This window comes from Uranotaenia lowii, chromosome 2, assembly GCF_029784155.1.
Source record: "Uranotaenia lowii strain MFRU-FL chromosome 2, ASM2978415v1, whole genome shotgun sequence".
Lineage (NCBI taxonomy): Eukaryota > Metazoa > Arthropoda > Insecta > Diptera > Culicidae > Uranotaenia > Uranotaenia lowii.
The window spans coordinates 151,589,282-151,613,699 of record NC_073692.1 but is presented as its reverse complement, the minus strand read 5'-3'; the positions used below and the strand labels follow the sequence as shown (position 1 = coordinate 151,613,699).

Below are 24,418 nucleotides of genomic sequence, written 5' to 3'. Positions count from 1 at the left end.
TAAATATAAATTTCCTTTTTGTTAAAGATATGTAATATGAAATTGGATTTAATTTCTCAGGAACATACGTGAAAACTGCCGGATAAAGAGGGATGTTTTAGTGTAAATTTATGTCAAATTGGATGCAAAAACTTGAAGCATCACATATGGCGTAAAACTACACACGATATAGACACAAACGTTTGAGGCCCTAAATTTTCGAAGACATAAATTTTTGGAGAAGAAGTCATAAATTTGCATCAATTATTTATGTAAACAAGATGTACAACATAATCAAAAAATTGCTTTTCATTTAAAAATCAATTGTTAACTTGAAACGGGAATTAAGGAATTTTTCCTGCGAAGTGATTGCATTTTTTTAGGCAATATAAATTTTAACTGTATTAAAAAGTCTTTTAAACAGATCATGCCCACAAAATAATTCGCTCTTTATTCGACAGTGTTCATGAAGTAACACAATTTCATTTAACATTTCTTCAACCAAAATATTTAATTGAAATTCAAAAATACACCTTGAATTCAGATTAAGAGCTTAGTCAAAGCCCGGTAGTTTATTCCTCCGATCGAAGATAGGTTTCCGCTGAGTATCAATTCTCCCATATTCCAACAGTCGTCAAATAACAATATAAAGGCAACTTTTTTTTTAGACTGATCATTACTAACGACTTTCGCTTTCCGATTCCGCGAGAAAATTAGTCCGTAAACAAAAAAAAACTACGCTACGCTTGGTTGTTGAATCCTTTCTTTTTCCATAGAATTCCGCTTTTTCGCACATAATTTTACATCATTCTAGAAATAAATTTTAAATGGAGACCCAATTTTCACATTATCGACATCATTTATGTAAAGCTTAGCCCATGAAATATAAATGTAAAACGATGTAAATTAAGATCCTTTTAAATTTAGATCTAATAAAATTAGGTGTTTAAGGTGGTAGGTGGTGTGTGCTTTAAGGCAAATTATGACAATGTTTTTCACTTTAAAATAACAAAATTCTCAGGCCAAAAATGCCAGGATATATTTGTAAATTTTAACCAGTTACTTTTTGGGTTAATAGCATTGGGAACAATAAAAAAAATGTGTCACATTCCAAAGTGTCGTCATTTAATTTACAGACCGTTTTTAGAGTAAACCCCCAGAAACTTGAATGTTATTTGCAAATATTACTAAAAGTATAACTTTGTCTGTGGTATAACTGTGGAAGTTCAGAATCAAAAGTGCTTTATTATGATTTTAAACATTTTTCTCCTGATGAGCTAGTTTCAGGAAAATTTTCCCACTTCAACTCCCTAAGTTTTTAAGTTCCATAGCTAGTTTTAATTATGATAACCAACTTCATATATAAGACGATAAAAGATTTATTGTTATTATAATTTATTATTGACCTTTTAACCACCCGAGTCATTCGGGTCTGTGGTCGATAAGAGATGATTTATAATAAAAACATTTCGTATGAAGTACGACTCCTACTTGAGCCTTTTAAATCTATCTGAAATTTTTAAATAACTTGCAAGGGGAAAAACTTGTGGTAAGAATTCGTGAATGTTAAAAATGTTTTTTATTTGTTTCGGATTCCAATTTACTTTCTTAAGTTCTGAATAATTGGTTTTCAAAAAATGTACCAACGTCTGCCTTATCTCGCCTCAACAGTACAAGCTGTAAAGTGTCTTGTACAAAAATTGGTATCTAGGTCCATTACTCTTTTTAGAGGTTGTGTGAAACTGTATTGATAGAACTAAGCATGTTATCGTTTCAGTATTTTACCAATAACTATACTGTTAAATTTTTCCCACAGCTCATGTTTCTGATGGAGAAAATCTACCTGCCGGTGTTCTACGATCTGCAGGTCACATCGGTTTTCTCGTACCTGTCCCAGCGCTTCGACAACACCGTTCGAAGTGCTGCGAGCTTCGTGTACGCTCTGGCAGTCATGATCTACATACCGGTGGTGGTTTACGTACCGGCTTTGGCGTTTAACCAGGTTACCGGAATCAATTTGCATCTGATCACGCCGGTGCTGTGCATTATCTGTATCTTCTACACAACCGTTGGAGGACTGCGGGCTGTCGTTTGGACCGATACGCTGCAGTTTGTGCTGATGATCGGTTCTTCGCTGGTGATCATCGTTTTGGGCATTGCAAGTGTCGGTGGATTCTTCGAGGTGTGGAAAGCTGCCGACCGGGGTGGTCGGTTGGAGTTTTTCAAGTGAGTTGATTTTCTGTTCGAGTAAGTCGGGTCAATAACGAAGCTTTTTGTTTTCCAGCTTGGATCCCAACCCTTTTATCAGAACATCATTCTGGACGGTACTTCTTGGTTTGACAACCATGTGGATCGGTAACCTTGGCGTTAGTCAAGGTTGTGTACAACGATTCCTAGCCGTTCCAGATCTTAAGGTGGCCAAAAACTCGTTGATCATCTTCACTGCTGGTCTTATCTTCGTCAAAAGTTGTTCCTGTTTTACCGGAATGTTGATTTACGCCAAGTATGAATCTTGTGACCCTTATACTGTACGGAAGATCGAGAAGTTGGATCAAATTCTTCCATACTACGTCATGGACGTAGGTGGAAAAATTCCTGGTCTTCCAGGACTCTTTGTGGCGGGCATTTTCTCGGCAGCTTTGTCTACAATGTCGTCGAGTTTAAACACCCTTGCTGGAACGATCTACGAGGACTTTATTCGTCCACACTATCCGCACTCGACCGAAAAAACGGCCAGTAATGTGATGAAATTTCTAGTCGTTCTTCTTGGAGTGATCGTCATCGCTTTAGTATTCGTAGCGGAACGAATGGGTCAAGTGATGCAGATGGCCATTTCGCTGTCCGGAGTAACCTGTGGTTCTCTCCTGGGAATGTTCACCTCAGGAATGATTTCAGAAACCATCAATACTAGTGGAGTGATTGCCGGCTCAATCGTTTCGGTTATCTCGATTGGTACTATTCTAGTCGGCGCTCAAATGAATCCCAAAGCTCCAACGTTACCCTTACGAACGGATGGTTGCGATTGGAGTGTTCTACAGAACATTACCCTCGTGACGCCAACCTCAACCGAGGCCCAAGATGATGTGCCGACAATCTTTAAGTTGAGCTTCATGTACTACGCCCTGTTGGGGGTTATCATTTACTTTGCGGTGGCATATGTCGTTAGTTGGATGACCGGGGGAGGACAGATTAACGATCAACGACTGTTGGCGCCATTCTTGCGAAATCAAAAACAGTACGAAAAGGAGCAAACGCTTCGGATGCACAACATTCACTATGCAGATTTGGACTTGGCGCTCAAGGAACTGCGGAAAGCAAGCGAAAGCAAATAGTGCTTTGTGAAGTGAGGTATTATCTTTGATGTGGTATTACGTATAAGTTTAAGAAATAAAAAAAATCAAACTAGCTGTTTTACCCGTTATTGCTCAAGTCGTCTAAAAAGATTGGTTCCATATCAAAAGTTCCTCATTTGTTAGGATTTATAGCATACTTTTATCAAATAGATTTCCAAATTCATGCTATTTTTCTTATAAAAACTTGACCAAAAACGAAAAATTTTACCGATTAGATGTTCTGATTGGAAAATTCTAGTACAAACCATATACCTATTTTAAAATTGAAACTTAAAGGCTTAATCTGTTCAATAAACTTTAATTGAAAAGCAGTTCCTGAATCTGTAATATACCGAAATAGAAAAATAAATCTAGTTAGGCTATGACATTTTTTAGAAACTTTCATTTCATTTCCTGTCACGTTTTCGATACCTGCAACCTGAAACTACACCAATTTCGAATGAAAAATGGGTTGAGTCTTCTACACCCACAGATCAGGATCTATGCCAATCATGACATTTCCTCCTCAGCTTTGATAGAGATCGGTCGTTTTTTTTCCTTCTCGAAAATGGCAGACAAGAATATCTTTTGTGATTCGCGTTGTGAAGTGTGAGTGTGATGAGTCCATCACCAGGGGATCACCCCGGTAGAACGATACCCGAATGGATGGATTTGAAAAAATTACACGGGCGTCTTTTTTAATTGGTGTTGATGGCAGCTGACTAGTGCCTCCAAAGTTCGAATTTTGCTGAACAAAGGTTCCAAAGGGAATTGTAACCGAATTTTCTCGAACATCAGCATGAAAGTTACAAAAGGTTCCTCAAATAGCCTTCTGTAGACTTCAAGTTCCAAGAAGTTCCTTAAATAGCCTTTTTTGTGACATGTCAATTGCACCCACACAGTATAAAAGCTACAAATTAGGTCTCAACTAGCCTTCTGTGAACTTCAAGTCCCAAGAAGTTCCTCAAATAGCCTTTTTGTGACATGGTAATCGCATCATTCAGAATAAAAGTTACAAATTGGGTCTCAAATAGCCTTCTATGGACTCGAAGTTCCAAAAAGTTCCTCAACTAGCCTATTTTGAGACATGTCCGCCATTTCATAAATATGAGATGTGAGCGAACATCACAAAAGGGCATATAATAAATAAATCATTTGTGGAGCTTGAAAATTTTTTAAATGTATAATTTATATTGAAACTTCAACTCAGAACAACTTAAAGCAAACTCGCAAATGATTGTTTTTGAAAAGAGTAAATATTTTGACTTTATAAAATTTCATCCAACTGTATTTACTTACTACGAATTTATCACACATTGAAAGTCAGTTGAAGCAATTCATTAATTAAATATCAAGATAAACTGAAGAATTTATATAATTTTATGCTTAACAGTTATAAACATGGAATTTTTTAAACCGATATTATTTTTACGGATGATTGATTTAAACGCCGTGTCGTAATGTTTCTTAGTAATAATTAACATGCGTCTTTGCTGCTGGCCGCTGGCTGCCCTTGCGGGTATTCTAGGAACCTTATAACCACTTCGAATTATAGCTGCCGGCAAGGCAACATCTAGGCGTGGCGTCGTGGCAGCGTGTTTGGCTATCATCTCAGAGGATCGGGTTCAAATCTGGTACCAGGACTAATTTTTTCCATTAGGTTGTTTGATCGCTTGAGTAAGCGAATCAAATAATTGTGTAGCAGAACTGGCGTGCGTGCTGGCATGTATTGTATCTAGAACAAAGTTAAAAACAAAGCAATTCAGTAAGATCAATTGAGGGAGGTAATGGGAGGAATAAAGATGGATGCCGAGAAACCGGCAGCACCACATGGGTTGGTGGTGACCAAAGTAAGAGAGGAGAGGAGATTTTTTTTGTCGATTAAAAGTTTACTTATGGGCTGAATAGAAGGCCGTTCAAATCTGTAATGGAACTTCAAAGTTTTAATAAAAACTTAAATTTTGGGCTGAATAAAACGAACTTCAGCACATTGATTATGTTGATTAAGCTGTGTTCGACCTTTTTAACGAGACTTTTGGTTGCTTAGGATTCGCACATCATTGGCACAGGATTTGCACTCTATTGACATTGAGAGGTTCTGCGCCGAATAGCGTTGCCCTCCAAGGCATATGTGTTGCGTATGCCCGAAAGAATCACAAAACAATGGGGAATATAAACAATCACGGCCAGGAAGCAGTCGAGAATAGGTACTGTTCTTCAACCGAGCCAAGTAGAACATTGGCAATACGAGTTGAGAAAGTTTGCTAGGTTTCGATGCTCATTCTTTCGTCAACATTTTTTTTGTTTTGCTTGAATGTTTGAATGTAGTGGTGATGTATCATATCACTCAAGAGCTCGAGTTATTATGAGACCAATTGGAATTGAGATTTTGGTGAACTTGTTGAGAAGATAGGTTTAAGTTTGGACGGGTGGAGACTTCGGATAGTTGATTGAAAGTTTAAAGAAAAATAAAGAGATGTCCGTATTTAAAAGTATGAAGTCCGTGAATATAAAAGGTGTCGTTAAATTGATAGAATCATACCTAGAAGGTCTTTAACAATCTGTCTTTTTCAATGGCGTTCTCTGGTTTTGCTGCCATCAAATCGAGTGTTCCTCAAGGTTCAATTTTAGGACCTACGCTATTTTAGTTCTTACGCTATGCATTAACGACCTTCACTCTGTGCTAGCACAGTGCTCTATGAATATTTTTGCATATGATGTACAATAGAGTGCCCCAAATGACCCGACTTTTGAAAAAGTTATACGCTGCAGGCTAAAATTGATCCTAGGCCTAGTACAAGATCTCATGCCAAATTTGGGCCAGAACAGATCACGTTTAGGGGTCGCTCAACGAGCCGGAAGTTTGTATGGGATTTTGAGACATTTTGTTCGGGAGAAACATGAAAAACCAGTTTTTCATCAATAATTTTGGTTCCCGTCGGCCGATTTCTTTCAAAAACGGGTTTTCTTAAAGCCTAAATTATGACAAATATTTCATGCGAAGACTGCATTTCGATAAAAGTTAGGATAAAAAAGTTATAAGGCTTCAAAAATGGGCTAACTTTTTTAACGGTGGTATTCAGCACTGTTAATGAGGCGTCAATATGTTCGACCGCCTCGACTCATTAACAGTGATGAATACCATCCTTGAAAAAGTTAACCCATTTTTGAAGCCTTATAACTTTCTTATCTTAACTCTAATTGAAATGCAGTCTTCAGATGAAATGTTTTTCATAATTTAGGCTTTAAGAAAACCCGTTTTTGAAAGAAATCGGTCGACGGGAACCAGAGTTATTGATGAAAAACTGGTTTTTCATGTTTCTCCCGAACAAAATGTCTCAAAATCCCATACAAACTTCCGGCTCGTTGAGCGACCCCTAAACGTGATCCGATCTGGCCCAAATTTGGCATGAGATCTTGCACTAGGCCTAGGATCAATTTTAACCTGCAGCGCATAACATTTCACAGGTTTTGAATTTCCCATACAAATTTGGGGCAGTCTAATGAACAGGTTATGAGGCCAGCATTAAAGAACATAAAAAATAACTTAATCAGCAAAGTCTTACTACTCAAGACAGAGCCAATTTAATCCCAGAAATTTCAGCGCCGATGTGGTCTAGCGGATAGGCTGGCGCGGGTCTGGTTTTGGTATGCCATGCGTATTAGGTTCGATTCCCGGTATCGGCAAGAAAACTTTTGGGTTCGAATCCCATAAGTGGCCATAGTTTCCTCATAGAACTGACTATATAATAAGAATGTTCAATCAGTTGCCAGCTGGCCAGGTATATACACGGATGTCGGAATACCTATAAGTAAACTACACACTACCAAAAAAATCTGTAAAATTACATCACATATGATGTAAATAAAAAGAAGCATCATATATGACGGAATATTCAGTGCTAGTTGGAAATTACACGCCAGTAAAATTTTGCAACGTGTAAAATAAAAAATGATGTTAAATTTAGCAACGTGTAAAATAAAAATGATGTAAATTATAAAATCACTGAATGTTGGAAGAAAAACTTTCCAATTGGAATTTGTTTTGTTTTATTTATTGTTAATATACTGGAATTTTCACGTCTCTTAATAAAAATAAAACTCATCTATAATTAATATGCTTCATTTTATTAAGCGGTAAAACTTTTTTTTAACACACGTTATTTTTTATTTCATTAATTTTTTCCGCGAAGTACCGGATCCAATGTTGAACACCGTAAATCCGCTTCCAGAACCGCATCCCTGCTTTTCCGGTATCTCCGGGAACCATCAACACCGATTAACTTACTCGCGCGTGGGGAAAATACTTTTGCGCACGACTTGACTTAACAGTTTTTGTCACATTTGTCTGGTCTTGTTCTTCACAGTTTATAATTTCACATGACATTATCACGTTCAGTGTATTGTAATATTTCATGTCGTGTAATTTTGAGAAATTTCCAATTCAGTGTTGTTGAGAATTTCGTGTGACCAAAAAAAAATTGTAAAATTACATCACATATGATGTAACGAAAAAGAAGCATCACATATGATGGAATTTTCAGTGCGAATTGAATATTACACGTCTGTAATCTTCAACCGACGTGTAAAATTTGAAAGACATGTAAAATATTAAGACGTGTAATATTTAATTCGCACTGAAAATTCCGTCGTATGTGATGCTTCTTTTTATTTACATCATATGTGATGTAAATTTACATCAAATAATCGCGTTCCGTGTCAAGTAATATTTGTGTCATTAGAATTCAGTGCTTTTAAGTATTCAACCATTTTTATTTTGTAAATTTACATAAATAAATCGCGTTCCATGTCATGTAATAATAAAGGTTTTCAATTTCAGTGTCGTTAAAGATTCAGATTTTTTTTCTGTGTAGCCCACCTGATTGACTCGTTCTTCCAAAATATACCCTACATCAATACACGCAATACATTCACTTCATAAATACGAAGCCATGGGGTCTGGGTATGGTGGCGCGCTGCATTGGAGATTTGTCGAACTTCATAATCTAAGATAACATCATACTTAGGCAGAAACTGTGGTGAATCCGAGCACCCATGGTTGATAACCTACATGCATTAGCCAAATCACAAAAATTTCAACGAGCCAAAAACTTTTTAAAGTTCTCCAAGCTAGAAACCAGAGCCACTCAAAAATCATTTAGCTGCTGCCACAGTGAGGTCATTCAAAAAAGTCCGGAGTCGAAGAGCCAAGTTGTTGAGGAAGAGTGCAAATCCCCATAGAAGAGGTTGCAAAAATCCAATACCTATTTAGCAAATCTCTGAGCCGAAAATGCGCTGAAAAGTGTACTGTACCAAAGATGATACGATTAGAAAATCACTATATGGTATTCAGACTCAAGCTCCCAAGCAAAATGATGCATCACCACTACATTCAAGCGAAGCAAGAAAATCTTTTTAAGGAATTTTCATCCTAATGGATAATTCGTCCCTGAACAAAAAATATAAAGAAAGAATTGTACTTACTGCAACATTTTTATCTCGGCTTACCAGTCGGATACCTTACCCAGTGCATCATCTGAGTCGGTAAGCAAACGAAGTTTTATTGCCATAGTCTTTCTGTCACGGCTTTAGCCGTCTGCCGTTTGGCCGGTGTTTCTTTTTCATCCTCCTTTGTCATTGATGAGAAAAGGATGAGTATGTGATGGAAATAGGCAGGGAATAGGAAATTTAACTGATTTCTTTTACCGGTTGGTTTACATATACACGCACAGCACATCTTGGCTGGGAGAACAATGCCAGCTCTTAGCGACGTTGCCGGATGCGCTGGAAGGATAATGCTAGGTTTTAGAAAGCAAGTCTATGCCGGTCCGGCATAGAAATTTATATCAATAATTCCACCTCCTAGAAAGTTCATTATTGGAGTAGGGTCTGACTTGTGGGTGTTGACTTCGGAGCAAAAGATGACGACGTCTATCTTTAGGAATTGCGTTAGAATTGTAGAGAGTCAAATCACAAAAAAAATAAGACAAAGCGAATTCTGACACAAAGCGATTTAGACTCTTCTTTTCCTTGCACAACTTCAATTACTCTCGACAATCAATTAAAGCAGAAAAAACCAAAACGATTTCATTGGATTGATAAATTTACTAGTATAGAAAATTATATGCAAGTTTAAAAGTCTGCAAGTTCAGAAAATATGAAAATTGCTTGAGTTTCAGTAAAATTATTGCTGAGGCTTGATATTTCCGGTGAAACTGGTTTTCAACAGCTTCCTGTGATAAAATTTAGTATAGACATTTGCCAAAATAAAATCAACACGTTTTTGAAAGTAAAATGCTCACGACCGGTTTTATTGCATCCAATTGTTTGATTGATTTATGTTTTTTATTTCTCTCTCAACAAAGTCATAGACTTTGACAGGACAGTTTCTGAATTCCATCTTAAGTGCTAGGTATTTGAAATCAATTCTCGTTTCCTCTTCTTAGTATGCATTTAGGAATGTTGACCGTCAATAATGATGTGTGTTCTGTTTAGTATTTTATGTTGTTTTATGCTAGCCATTGGCGGTGTTTTGCTGAGCTTGAATGTTGCTATTGGATTAGATGTGTTTGTAGTTATGTGATTGGTAAATATTTCCATATGTGTCTGGTTTGAGTTTGTGTTATTTTTATGTTATCGCCTGATAAGAGTAGACATTCAATAGTACGATTGAATAAAATAAATGCAGCTAGTCGTTACGATACGATAAAATATGATTTTTCACTCTTCTTGTTATAAATTTTTTTCGCTGCTAGTAGGATGGAGCTTTCAATTATTTCATTTTTGTTTGTTAAATTACTGACATATTTCACTTCCTTAAGTTAATAAACTTAGCGAAACAAAAGTCTACCGAAAGCTATGTTTGTTCTAGAGCTACTGTTTGAATTGTTCGAGCAAAAATGTTATTAATTTTAGGAAACTCCGTTCACATTTAGTCTCTCGTTCTTTTGCCAAGAGACCTCAGGAATCCATTTAGTTCTTAATATCACTGATCCGTCGGCTGAGCGTAGCATTCTTTTTGCTGTTCAGTGTGGCATTGCTGCGATGAGTCGGATACATGTTCAGAGGAGCCAGATTCGGGTTTTCGATTCGAGTTGGTGAGGATACAATCGAGCGGTTCCGGTTGAGCGTTCCGATGACTTCCTGGGGTTCCTGATAGCCGGAGTCCATGTCGTCAAAGTTATTGTAAGATTCCATCAAAGGCGTTGGGTCCTCGTAATCGTAGTCGACGAATCCATTGTTCTCAAAAGAATTTTTGTTCTTGGTGATAGTGTTTTGATTTGACGGAATGTATTGCTCATGTTTGCGTCCGTAGTCTATGACTTCGTAGTGATCTTCCGGATTGTAGTAGGTATCCGAAATGAAGTGTTGTGTTGTGCCATGAGGAGTCAGAGTGGCCCACAAAGTTCGGTTGTCTGGAGTGATCTGTTGATTTGTCGGATACAAAATCGTTCCTGGCAGGAAGCCTGACTTAGTAGTTCCCATGTGGGGATCATTGAGCGATGCCAGCGGAGGATGCTTCAAATTGCTATCATGATAAGAGAAATTGTTGTAAGAGCTGTAAGAAAATAACAAATAATTAGTAAAGATACTTTGACATAGTTCAGATTTTTCATACTCTCTGCATTTGATCAGGATCATTGCCAGAAGAGCTCCAAGCAAAAGAACACCAACACATGATGAAATCAGAACAAATACCCAGGTATCGTCGATTGCTATAAAGAATAAGTAAAACCATAGAATGATTATATTTTGGTTCAGAACGTAAGAAACGCAGAGACTTTTATCGAACGGAATTTAAAAAAAAAAAAACGTTACAGAATTTTCATAATTGAAATGAAAATATCGTTGGCTTAATTATTTTTGTAATTGAAGAAGCCCTTTAAATAATCGGTTCGATCGAAGCAATCTTATTTTAAACTGTCAGCGTTTTCATACATTTCTACCAATAAACTTCTTTCAAATTAGACGCGTTTTCAAGTTATTCCTCAAGATACCATCAAAAAGTTATGGGCACCCACGCCAAGGACAGTTCTAATGGAATTCCGCAGTTTAACGGAGGTCCTGGTTTTCAAAATTGGAGCTTCAGAGTGAAGATGTTCCTGGATTCCGTGGGCTTATTAAGGACGTTGACGGAAGAGGCTCCAGATGTGCATTATGAAAGGACGAAATTCGTTGAAGGGAATAAGAAAGCCAAGTCGTTCATCGTAAGTTTCCTGGCTAACGAGTGTCTGGAAACGGACAGGACAAAGTTACGGCACGTCAGATGTGGAACGCTCTTCAGACGAGGAAATCGATAACCGCTCAGAATTGCTACGGAAGCAACTGGGCAGAAAGAAGTTACGAGAAGGAGAATCGAAGCAGACGCATCTGTTGGTCTTTGAGGATTTGTTGCGGCTGTTAAGAATGGCTGGAGCCAGGATTGAAGAAGCGGATGCGGTGGTTTCGTTATTCTAAACCCTACCAGATTTGTACGATCCACCGGTGATCGCACTTGAGAATTTTTTCCGAAAAAAATTTGATTCTGGAGGTGGCTTAGCAGCGTTTAATGGCCGAAGAGATGAAGCGGACCAGATGACAAGAGGAATCTGGAAAATCGAAGGCAGCCGCTTTCTCAGGCAAAAAGAACCATAAACCGATGAAGGTCAGCAAGTTCCGAGGAGTGTAGTAAGTTGTTTGACTCATCGGTTATAGTACCATTTCAGCTAGTTCTCAATTATCGACAGATCTGCCGACTTGCTATGACGACATTGGGCAACGACCGGATCGAGAGGTATGATTGCGGTCCATTCAAGACGAACTGGTGTGAATCAAGTGTGAGACCTCGTACCGTGTCCTACAGCGATAAGGTCTTAGAAGTCAAAATGGTTGTTCCGTATCAAACAGGATAAACATGGTCGAGATGTCAAACACAAGGCGAAGTTGGTTGTTAAGGGGTATTTGCAGCGCGTAGAAGACACGTATGCTCCAGTGGCCAGCTTGTCAACGATCCGTACAGTACTTGCTGTGGCTGTGCAGTACGAGTTCCATGTTTACCAGATGGACTTGAAGACGGCCTTTCGACATGTAGATGTAGTTGTCAAGGATATCTACATAGAAGTTTCCTAAGATGTCAAAACGGAACCGAATGCTGTGTGCAAATTGTGAAGTCGTTGTATGGCCTCAAGTAGTCGCCACGCTGTTGGAACGACAGGTTTAACAATCAAATGCTGAAGATGGATTTCCGTAGGTCGAAATACGATTCCTGCCTTTACACAAGATGCACTGAAGGAGATGAAATGTATGCCATTCTGGACGTTGATGATCTGCTACTCATGGCAAGAAAGATTGAAACGCTCGTGATTTTCAAGAAACAGCTATCAGAAGCATTCAGCATGACGGATTGCGGTGAAGTGCATCATTTCCTTGGGATCAAGCTGGTCTACGATCGAAACCATGGAACGCTCCGGCTTACAATGGAAGCTCACGTCGATGAAATTTGGATAGCTTCGGCATGAAAGAGTGCAATTCAGTTAAAACACCGTTGGAAAAAGGCTTGCAGCTCCAGCGCAAGAGATTACCTACCAAGGAACCATATCGAGAACTACTAGGAAGCATGATGTACACTATGCTTTGTATTCGTCCAGACATTTACTACCCTGTTGGATATCTAGGTCGTTTCCAACAGGCACCCTGTGAGGAACATTGTAACTGCTTGAAGAGGCTCGCAAGGTTCCTGAAAGGCACTACGAAAACAAGCCTGATATTTCGTCGAAATGAAAAAGCTGAGTCTCTGATGGGTTTTCCCGATGCGGATTGGGCGTCTGATGTTGAAGGCCGGAAGTCGGTGAGCGAATCTATTTTCAAAGTTTTTGACTCCAGCGTTTCCAGGTCAAGCAAAAAACAATCAACTGTGGCATTATCCTCCAGTGAATCCGAATACTAAGTTCTGCTGCTTCTGAGGCGATTTGGTTGGCCCAACTCCTGGCTGATTTGGAAGTCAAGGAAATGAAACCACTGGTAGTTATTTGCGAGAACAAAAAAGTATGCATTGGTAAGGCGAAAAAACTGGACACGAAGCGGACCAAGCATATTTATATCCGCCATCACGTTGCGAATGGTACTCTGAAAATTGAATTAACATCTACGCATGATCAATTGGCCGATCTCGTTACCAAGGCTTTGGATCTAACACGTCTCCAGTTCCTAAGCCGAAATTAGGTCTCACCGATTGAGAAAGGGTGTAATCGAAGAAGCTCAATCTTTTTTTTACTGTCAGCGTTTTTATTCATTCTACCGATAAACTTTTTTCAAACTAGACGCGTTTTCAAGTTATTCGTCAATACACTACTGGATATAAGTATAAAGACAACATAGTTTTTACTGCTCTTTTTTTACAGTGTACACAACTGTAACCGAATGCTAGTCAATGTAAATGTAGTGGTGAGTAGAATATTATCTGTGTGTCAGAATGGGTTTGAATGCATGTGTGCGTGTCAGAGTATAAATTTTTTTCATTTTGCGCCTGGAAATAAGTATAAAGACAGTTGTTTGCTTCTGTTCAATTTCGCTCACGGAGGATATTTTTTACGCTGATAGTGAAAAGTTTTGCACAATACGAAGTGAATTGATGATGACAAAGAAAGAAAACATCATTGGTAAGGGTTTTCACATTTTATTTGATATTTACAGGAAAAATGCCAAAAAATAGCCCTTTGAGCGATAATGAGAAGGGTAGAGTAGATACTCTTCGAAAACAAGGGCTAACTTTGCGTGAAATCGGCATCAGGATTGGTAGGAGTAAGGATGTGATGCATAATTATCTGCGAGTAGACGAAAAATATGCTACAAAGAAGCGATGTGGGCTTCCATCTTCCCTGACGCCGAGATGAAAGAGGGAAATAAAACGACTGGGGGTCCACCAAAAGCTGTCTTCTGGGGAAATCAAGGCGGAGATGAATCTGACAGTATCTGGGCGTCGGATTCGGAAAGTTCTCAAAGACGATCATAATGTTTCCTTCACCAAAACAACGCATGTACCAATTTTGGGACCAAGAGTGGTCAAACGTGGTTTTAGTGACAAGAAGAAGTTCAACCTAGACGGGCCAGATGGTTTTAGCAGCCGCTGGTACGAAAAGAGCAGAAGAGGCCAACGAGAAAAAAACGAAACTTTGGTGGAGGTTCTGTCATGATCTGGGCCGGCATGGTATAAGTATGGCTGGAAAGACACCTGTTTGTTTCATCTCTACCCGGATGGACTCAGAATAAGCCCACCGCAAGTTGCTATTTCGGTTGGCAGTTTGGATGTTTTGATTGGTTGCGTTTTTATCTACTTACTTATTTTCGCATCCATTGTTGCGATCCAGTTTGGTATTTGTGTTTGTTTATTTTCTGATAGCGACTACCGGCTGCGTTGCTACCGGGTTGCTACATAAACGCATCCTATAACAACCTACTGCTCGAATGCTATTTCTCGAATCAAGTTAGCAACTGTTGGTGCGATGATGGGTTGATAAATTTGTTGCTGAATGTACTCGATTCGAGTTTTAGCAACCATCGATGGGCCTGGTCTCAGAGCTACAAAAGAATTCTTGGAACTTCATAACATCCCTCTTTTGGAGTGGCCAGCCTGCAGTCCGGATCTAAATCCGATCGAAAACGTTTGGGGGCTTCTCTCCCGTAACATTTTCAAGCATGGCCGAAGTTATGAAACGGCTGGACAAATTAAAATGGTGATTCAGGACGAAAGGTCTAATCAGGATCCGAACGTTTTGAAAAGCTTCATAACTTCTATGCCACGACGATTGCAAGAAGTCATTGCTAAGAAAGGCGATGCTACACATTATTAAAGTCCATTGTTTTTGAAAATAAGATCAATAAAAACATGTTTTTCTTATAAAATAGCCTTTGTCTTTATACTTATTTCCATCCCGAAAATCCGTTTTTAAAGCATATTTATTTTAAGATGCATGAATCTTGCAAAACAACAGTATTTCAAGAAATGGCATTCTTCTATGAATCGACCGTGGACAAGTGTTGAATTGAAAAATCACAGTAAAGTGCAGAATTCCCTATTACAGCTTGTCTTTATACTTATTTCCAGCAGTGTATACCATCACAAAATTTTGCCACAAAAAGCTGAGTAATGCCTAATGAGTAGCTTTCGATGATTTGATAAAAGATTTTTTTTTTCAATGACCCTCTTCAAAGTAAAATGAGGCTCTTGGAGCTAAAATATAATAAGTGCATTACAGCTAATTTTAAGAAAACACGCCCTTAAGTTGTTGTGTTTGACCATCTATCATTTAACCACAACACCTATTCAATTTTAATTTTAATATAATGTGATAGAGTTATCATTTAATTATAACAAAATGATGATGACTTAGTTTCTCACATCGTGAGATAGTTTTCAAAAGTTTTTGATTCTTTTGAATCAAATTTAAAAAATCGTGAAATAGATGTACAAATTTTTACATTTTGGTGGTAGGCTGTGGCTGAGTTGAATAGACGCGTTTTTTGCCATCAAAAATTCAAAATTTCGAATGTGAAAATTGTGTTTTTATTTATATTTTTGCAGTATTTTAACCATTTAAAATCGTTCAAATCATGTAAATTGCATTGCCAGACGATATTTCGCGCCAGTAATTGTATAACGTCTTCCTCGGGAGAAGGAATATATTGAGCCTCAAGGTGCTAGACAGTGCCAGAAATAATCAGGAGCTGACCAGAAAAAATAATTCCACAGAAATTTACTGACCTACATCCGGTGAGTTTGTTCCATGATATTTATAATTTAGATAATTTGAAAGAAATCTTTTCCGGGGTTGCATTTTGCTTCTTAAATCTTCAAAATTGATTTCAATGTCTATATAAACAATTTTCTAAGCCATTTCGCGGAAACGGGGATCAATTAAATAATTTGATTTTCGGCATTTGCAAGTTTGTGTTAAGCAGAGCGAAATATGCATATCGAGATACTATGAAATGCGAGGGAATGTAATTCAGTTTGAAGCAAGAATTTGCAATGCAGCATCTCTGATTACTACAAAAAATTGGTGAGAACTTTCCATTTTCTCTGTATTTTTATGTATATTTCAATATTTTCTATTTCATCAATCCTATCTGCTAAGTTGGATTTCCTATTAGCATGAATAACCCTTCCCCTTCCTGTCTGAAACAGCACTTCTATATGTAGGGTCGCATGAAAAGTTCATTTTGCTGTTCAGACTATCCCTTTATGATTACATTGACTTGTAACGGTGTGCATTTTGGTATCATTTTGATTTTCAATAACAACACTGAATTCTGGAACTTATTTTGGAGTCTTGTGTTGGGCTTGATTATTAGTCATACTTTGTGAATCAGCCAATTCAAGATGTGTGTAGTCACACAACGCTGTACAAATTTTTACATTTTTCGATGCCGTAAAAAACTTTACTCAGTATGGCAGATTGTCTTAATGATATTACCTACAAACTTTATACATAACACCCTATAGCAACACTGTTGGTGTAAAAATATAGTTCGAACAATAACCATTTTTTAAATAAATATTTTTATTATTCAGTAACCAGTCTGGACTAAAATACATTAAAATACAAAGTAAAGATTCACCTTTCAAATCTCGTTACCAAATGCTGGAATATGATTGTTTTGCATCACACGTTTGTTTATTTCAAAATTTCATCCACCCAAACAATTATTTTTATGATTGAAGCTAATAGAATTTTTTGGATGTATTTTTTACCTCTAAATGTGTGTAGCACCCTAATGGTTTTTTAACATTTTTAAAAAAATAAATTGATAATTTTATTCGAACAAAACCGAAAATTGCTGCAATAGGTGTTTTATGCGTTATGACATCACAAATATATCAAAAACTGTAAATTTTCAAACGCTCTAATTTGATTTTCCATTAAAAACTATGCTTGATGCAACCTACCCTTTTTTCTTAGTAGGGTGAAAATCGCATGTTTTTGTCAATTTGAAAATATCTGGTGAAACCAATAATTTTTATAACAACATCAATTTGATGTCCCATCGACCTTAAAACTTTTGATGTCCAAGCAGTATGATTATCTGTGGAGTTTCTGAAGTTGAAAAGTGTTGCATGATGCCCCAGTTGACGGTGTTAATGCATATTTGCCCGGTCTGCTTTCTCTTGGCTTGATCTGGCAAATAAAGTTATTTTTTCATTCATTTCCAGCAGAGAACAAAAAAAATTGACTACTGTGCCCAGTTGAACACCACAATTCTGAAAGAAAGTGTTAACGAAACCTGTCCGACAAATATTGCCCGAGCACCCGAAATCCATGGCAGCTCGAAATTGCAACAGGAAAGAAATCGATTTTAATTATTCACCATTTCCCGACAGCTCGATGAGATCCATCCCGGATTGTTCGTTCGGTTTGAGCGATGGTTCACACATGAAGGCCGCTATGCAGGACAGCGAACTGTTTGGGGGCTTTGGCGCCAGGACGTTCCGCGGCAACAAGAAGGACGAAAGCGGCGGCGGTGGCATCGACAGGATCATATCGGGCGGTGGCCCCAACTCGGAGCAATCCCCGACACAACTCATCGCTTTTAGGGTTTTTCCTTTCTTTCTAGCGTTCCTCCTGGGATGTTTGCAAATGTTTGTCAGGGATGAAAAAAGACGAATTCTGTTAATTAACGCTTCATCACTTGTTTAACGTGGTGTTCAACACCGTTTTCACAAATCAATCGCACGAGTGATCACATTCAATCAACAATTGAAAAAATCTTTATCACAAAAAAGCTTACTTTCACAAAATAACTGCTCCGTGAAGCCTGTTTCACTTAAGGAATTCTCAACAGTCGAAGAAAAACTGGAAATTTTCACCATCAAACAAAAAAGGAACGCATGCGCACGGGGTAGGCATCTTTCATCCTTCGTCTTCCTGTGTGTGCGTCGCGACGTCAGAATTTCGTGACACGAAATCATTGGGCAGGGAGAGAGCGCCAAAAGGATAAACATTTGTCGTCTGGTCCATGGTAGCCGGGTGCGACATTCGGTGGTGGTGGGGGAACCAGGATACGAAATAGCTACACTGCGATTTCCACAAGGTAAAGACCAATGTGATACATACAGAGGTGATGATAAATTTATAAGTTTCCATGCATGTAACTAGAATTTATTAGGCAAATTCGGCAGGTGACAACGGTTGCCATGTAAAATGTGTTCTTTTACAAGTGAATGCCGTGCCAAATATGCAATTTGGTGATTTTCGTCACCCGTTATGAACCTCATTGGATAAGGACGACCGAGTTGTTTGCTGTTATTGATTTTGGGTAGCGAACCGACGTTAGACGACAGGCTGGGGTGCCAAAACGATAGGTGTGCGATGAGGATTTTTGTTTTGATGAAGGGTGGCCAAGATGAAGGGAAACGAAAGGTGAGTAACCGAAACAAATGCTTGGCAGGATGTGTGGTGACAACTTTTGGGTGTTTTGCGATTTTGGTTTGGAAAACCAAAAATTTAAGGGAAATATGCGATACATAGGGATATTTTTTCGTTTTAACATCTTGTACGATAGTTTTTCCGTGTAGCGAAATGTTTACTGCTTGTTGATACCGATTTACATTAGCATCACTCGAGGGATGAGTGGAATAAACGGTATTTAGCAACACGTGTCACTGATAGTGACTCAATGTTAGTTTATTTAAAAGGAAACTGTAGGAGTTGGTAGGTGGATTCGAAATTCAAATTTACTTAGAATATATGTACATGGAAAATGGATTTCCGAAAGTATGTCTGTCTGTTCCTTACATAGACTCTGAAACTGCTAAGTCGATTTGCTTGAAACTTGATAGGTGGGTGTTTTTGAGACCGAGAGAGTTTCCTATTACAGTTTGAGACCCCTCCCTCTTACCAGAAGGGACCTCCATCTGGTAAGAGGGAGGGGTCTCCAAGGCAAAAGAGGAATGATTGCATAACTTGAGAACCATTCAAGCAAATGGCACTAAATTTGGCATGTGAGGGTATTTGACTACGAAAAAATTTCAATGGATAATTGGTACCCCTCCTTTTCCCAGAGGGGCGATAGAAAGGGGAGGAGGAGAGCTCTCTTAAATTTTTAACATAGCTCAAGAATTAATCAAGCAAATGGAACCAGATTTGACATGTGTGGGTATTTGGAACGAGGAATGTTTCAATGATTATTTGAGACCCCTCTCTTCTTCCAGTGGGGAGAATGAAAGGAGGAGAGGATGTTTGGATATGGGAAACGGTTCTATGATTATTTCAGACTCCTCCCGAATTGCATTGGGAGCAAAGGAAAAGGGAAGGGGGTCTATAAAATAAGTCATACGAAAGAAACCAACTTTAGTAGGGGAAGGTTTTTTCGATGAAGAAATGTTTCTATGCTTACCCTTCAGTTGGGGGATGAAGGGAAGTGGGAGGCTCTTATACATTTTTTGCCTAACTCGATAACATTTTACGCAAATGGAGTCAAATTTGTCATAGAAAAGTATTTTTTTTTGTAATTTATTTATTTGAAACGGCTCATACCTTCAGGTTTTAAGGAGTCAAACTCGTTTTGTATGATTACAATTGTTTCCTTAGGTTAAGATTGTCACTTGTCACTTGTCTTTCACAAATTAGTTATCTAAACTACAAAAAACATAGAAAGAAATGAGATGCCCATTCCCACTCTAAACCTAACTTAGATTGAGCTTGATTTGCTTTTTCTATCATAGAAACAAAAATTTCGACTCCTCCTTTTATTTCAGTGAGAAGCTTGAAAAGGGCCCAAACTTTTTTATAATTACTCGAAAAATGGTCGAGCAAATTTCGCATAGAAGGGATTGGTATTGATTATTAAACAGAAAGACTCTAATAATTATATGTTTAATGACTTGGCAAGTGATCAAGCAAATGAATTCAATTTTAGCTAGGGGAGGAATTTTATACAAGTAAAACATTTATTGCACCAAAATTTTAGAACTTATGAATAAATAAATACGGTGTCTTAATTTTAGATATAAAATAATGATTGGAAAACAAATTATAGCACAGTTTTTGAATACAGCTAAGAATATTTAAGAACAAGAGTTAATCTCGTTGGTAAAATTGCCATTAATTTTAGCAGTATAGCAAAGCACACCGGGTCAGCTAGGAAAAGATAAAAATGAATCTGGATTTGTTTATAATACTTAATTTAATGAAGGATTACTATTTTGATAATGATCTTAGAAGTAAATTCTACAGTTTTTCAAAATTTTGGAAAGACAAATATTCCTAACATATCTGAAGAAAGTTAAAAATAAAGGTTTTATTTTATTGAACAAATTTCTTGAAGTCTACAAACTACTCGATTTTTTGCTCTAAAATACTTCAAATTAAATCAAGTCAATTTTTAGTTAAAAAATCAAATAAACTACTATCTCAGTATATTGATATTAATTTATTCTATTATCGTTGCCTTCTAAACACACTGTTCTGGTATCAATTCTGGGTTCTCTTAACTAAAAATTTCTCAGACGCCCTCCCTGCCTTTTTTTTTTTTATCTATAATAGTTGATCTCTTAACATGCTGTTTTTTCATACACACGGCCTAGCTATCTTCATAACGCGCTGATTTCTTTACTCATTTTTTTTTAATACAGCAGTTTTCTACAGAAGCTAATACTTCTTCATGATCTCGTTATTGTTTTAAAACTCAAAATTTGCATCATGCTGTTTTACTATAAGTGCTGTTCTTTTAACACGCAATCTCAAGGGTGTCCTCTCAACTCACCTTTCTAAAGCTTATGGCATTTAGAAATGGGACAGTTATCTCAAATGCGTGTATCTCAAAAACTATTCGCTTGATTGAAATACTTTCTATGAATAAAATGAAGGTATTTTGTGATGATTCATGAAAAAAATTGAAAAAAAAAATTATCGGTTTTGTGTGAAAAATTTCTAATTTATTCTTGGTATCTCGAATCGGCTGACGCACACTTTTTTCAGTCATGATATTGATCAGTTTTTCTAACTTGTAATTCGCTTAATCTGTATTTTAGGTGGCTGCATTCTCCTCCTTCAATTTCTACTAGTTTTCGATCCAATACTACTCTTTTTGAAGGAAATAAGGGCAATTTAGTGGATACAGCTGTTCGAAAATAATAAAACTTGATTATTTAGCGTTTTAGCGTTTTAAATGGAATTTCTGCTGGAAAAATCTATCAATAAAGAAGTCAAACCATCATGAGATTGAATTTAAAGAACAATCGATTAGTATAGATCGTAGGTTGCGAAGGGAACAAACAAAATTACTCTTTTTTGGCTTAAAAAAAACAGCGAAAACCAATGCTTTCGTTTTAAAATTGGTTGTACTTTTCCACAGAAGCAGAATTTTGGCAAATCATCATATTTTATACAAAACAATCAGCAAACACAAACTTTAATCTGCTAGGGACCTTACCACGAGCAGACATGTTGAAGGATTCAAACGCTGGAATTTGTTAGAATTAGGGTTTTCCATAAGTTTTGTCGTCCATCAGAAATCATCTGTCCCATAGCCTCTTTACCAGGTATACAGCTTACGAGCTCTGGAACTAGCAAACACATGTTGTTTGAGGTAAGGTTTCAATGTCTCATTCTTAGTTTTTCGATTATTTAAAATTAAAAATTCTTGTATGAACCTTGACTTCCCTGATGACCCTAAACCGTAATTGCCGATCATGTGCTTCACTCCAATGCTTGATTTGAACTTTGTGGACATTTTAAACAGTGTATGCATACATTTCCACTACTTTTACACAAATAATCAACGATTATATCAGCTATCAATTTGATAATGATATATTTTGAACGAAACTGTGCAAAACATTTTTTTTATTTTTCCCTTGCATCGTAAATATCTCAAATACGCGTAAATTTAAAATTTTGAAAAAAATAGGTCTGATAGATTTTTTAACAGGCAGCAAAATGTTGTCAAATTTATGAATGTCCGACTACTAGTAAATATGCTATCAACAGATGAAAATGTCCCATTTAAAAAAGAACTAAGCTTGACATCTGTAATCTGTCTTTTTAACACGCTGTTATACACGGTAATTTTAGATTATTCAGAGACTGAATAATTTCGGTTCATGGATCGCACCATATATGAGGATGAAAGCAACTGAATTTATTTCCATCAAAATTCTGAGTTATTTTCATCTAGCGAGTTTTAAAACCCGAGACTTAGAAAAGACGCGCACTTTTTCGAGCAAAATAGATTAAAACTACTCAGAGCAATTTTAAAACTCAAAGGAAAAACATTTTGCCACTGAAAGTCATAAAAAAGAGCTAGTGATCAACGGTGTTTTCAGGTAAAAGTTTTGTTTAATGCAATGTTAGATAGATTTAATATCCCTCCAATTTGAACTGGTAACAAGTGTCACGGTGCCTGAAAGTTCGACACAGGTCGGAATTTCTGAACCGCATCCGGCAACTGAACATCGTAACAAAAAAGGTATGTCAATTTCTGCCTCAGGAACAAGTGCTAGACTTCCCCAAAATTAACCCCCGGGAGCTGTTGCTAAACGGCTCCGATTCGTAGGCCTGAAATGTACCAGCTCTGGGAACAGGCTTCAGATCAACTGGAAATGCCGTATGGTCACACTCCCCCGCCCGGTTGAGGATTTAATTCCGAAAATTACGCTAGACGATTCCGTCGGTCCAGCAAAAAATGAATGCTGATTTCTGTGCACCAGTACTTTTATCGCTTCAATAATCCAACAATCCTAATCTTTTGACAACAAAACAATTGAAATAAACATCATTTTCACGCATTTGTTTCATTAGATTGAATTGAATCCGAAATTTTTATTTATTTCTTTCAAAAATATAATCCTTTTCCAAACCGTGTTCAAATTTTGAAAATTCTGAGTTGTTTTGGCTCAGACCGTTCAGATGCTCCTTAAAAATGCCTGATTGAAAACAACTAAGAATTCGCGAAAACCCCTATAATTCATTTTTGAGTTGTGCCGTTCTAATCAAAATTTGAGTTTCCCCAGTTTTGGCGCATTTTGAATTGTTTTCCTTCAAATCTGAGTCAGGGAGAATTAGAGTGTACTTTCGGTCCTCTCAACTCGCCTATTCAACAGCTGTCATCTCAAAACGCGGTTAACTTTCGATGCGGTCCTCTCAACACGCAATCTCAGGGTTGTTATTTCAAATCGCCTTTTCGGGTGCTCAGACTTTATATTCATCGCTTAAACTTTGTTTCTAAATATTTTTGATTATTTTCATTACGAATACTCACAAGATATGTGTTTCTGGCAACACTGGTATTTTTCTGCTCCTATTCCTGCATATTTTTTCAAATCACATTCTTTCAAAGCAATACTTACAAATCACTTTTTACTCCATGTGTGGTGTACTAAAAAAAACTATAAGTCCTGTCACGGTCGCCAAATGTGCAAGCTAGCTAATCACAAGAGATCACCCACCACGCCGTGCCTCACATGCTGCCTGGTAGACTGTTGTGTCTCGACTGGCTTAGATCAGTGATGTCAACCTTCCAGATTTTTTTTGGACTTTTGCCAGACATTTTTCAAGGTTTCCAGACTTTCAGACTTTTGTCATTTATTCCAGACATTTCCAGACTTTTGAGTTTCGACATGAATTTTCTGACAAAACAATAAAAATTCAAAATTTTCGTAGCAAAATGGCAGGAAATGATTCGAATTAGAAATTGAAGAGTAGGGAATGCCACGAAGATGGTAGTAATACAGGAAGTAAAGCATAAAACGTAGTACCGCCGACATCACCACAATAGTCTCCGGCATTGGTAGTGTATAGAATGTATGATTATGATAAAGTAATAAGTGGTATTCCCTAAACTGCAATATTGCGATCTGGCGACAAAAATAAAAAAGGCCATCACCTATAAAGTTCGACTTTACCACACTTTTGAAATTTTTTCAAAAGCTTCCAGACATTTCTGAAAAACAGTTCACATCCAAGGAATATTTAGAGAAGGTAGTGTCAAGGCAGCTCTGCTCTAGTATAAGTACATACTGCGACGTCACAATCACGAAAAATCTGTTAATTTACTAGGACATTTGCCTTTTTTGTGGGTAGCTCGGAGAATTTGCTGGAAATTTTCCACTTTTAAAACATGTTATTCTAGAA

At 37.4% G+C, this 24,418-nt stretch overlaps 2 protein-coding genes across 3 annotated transcripts in view; one reads left to right on the top strand and one right to left on the bottom strand.

Annotated features, from left to right (window-relative positions):
* The window catches only part of LOC129749042 (sodium-coupled monocarboxylate transporter 1-like), a 31,771-nt gene extending 28,111 nt beyond the window's left edge, over nt 1-3,660 (top strand). For both annotated transcript variants that reach the window (XM_055743867.1, XM_055743868.1), the window contains exons 4-5: nt 1,796-2,205; nt 2,264-3,660. In XM_055743867.1, coding sequence (XP_055599842.1) covers nt 1,796-2,205; nt 2,264-3,311 — 1,458 coding nt within the window. In that variant the 3' untranslated portion in view covers nt 3,312-3,660. The remainder of the gene's footprint in view (nt 1-1,795; nt 2,206-2,263) is intronic.
* Nucleotides 3,661-9,591: 5,931 nt separating this feature from the next.
* Nucleotides 9,592-18,228, bottom strand: LOC129746780 (uncharacterized). Its single transcript, XM_055740660.1, has 4 exons — nt 18,075-18,228; nt 17,655-17,908; nt 10,930-11,026; nt 9,592-10,869 (listed from the first exon to the last, which is right to left on the bottom strand). The coding sequence occupies exons 2-4, from the start codon at nt 17,869-17,871 to the stop codon at nt 10,284-10,286; spliced, it is 900 nt and encodes a 299-aa protein (XP_055596635.1). The 5' UTR covers nt 17,872-17,908; nt 18,075-18,228; the 3' UTR covers nt 9,592-10,283.
* Between the last annotated feature and the right edge of the window lie 6,190 nt (nt 18,229-24,418).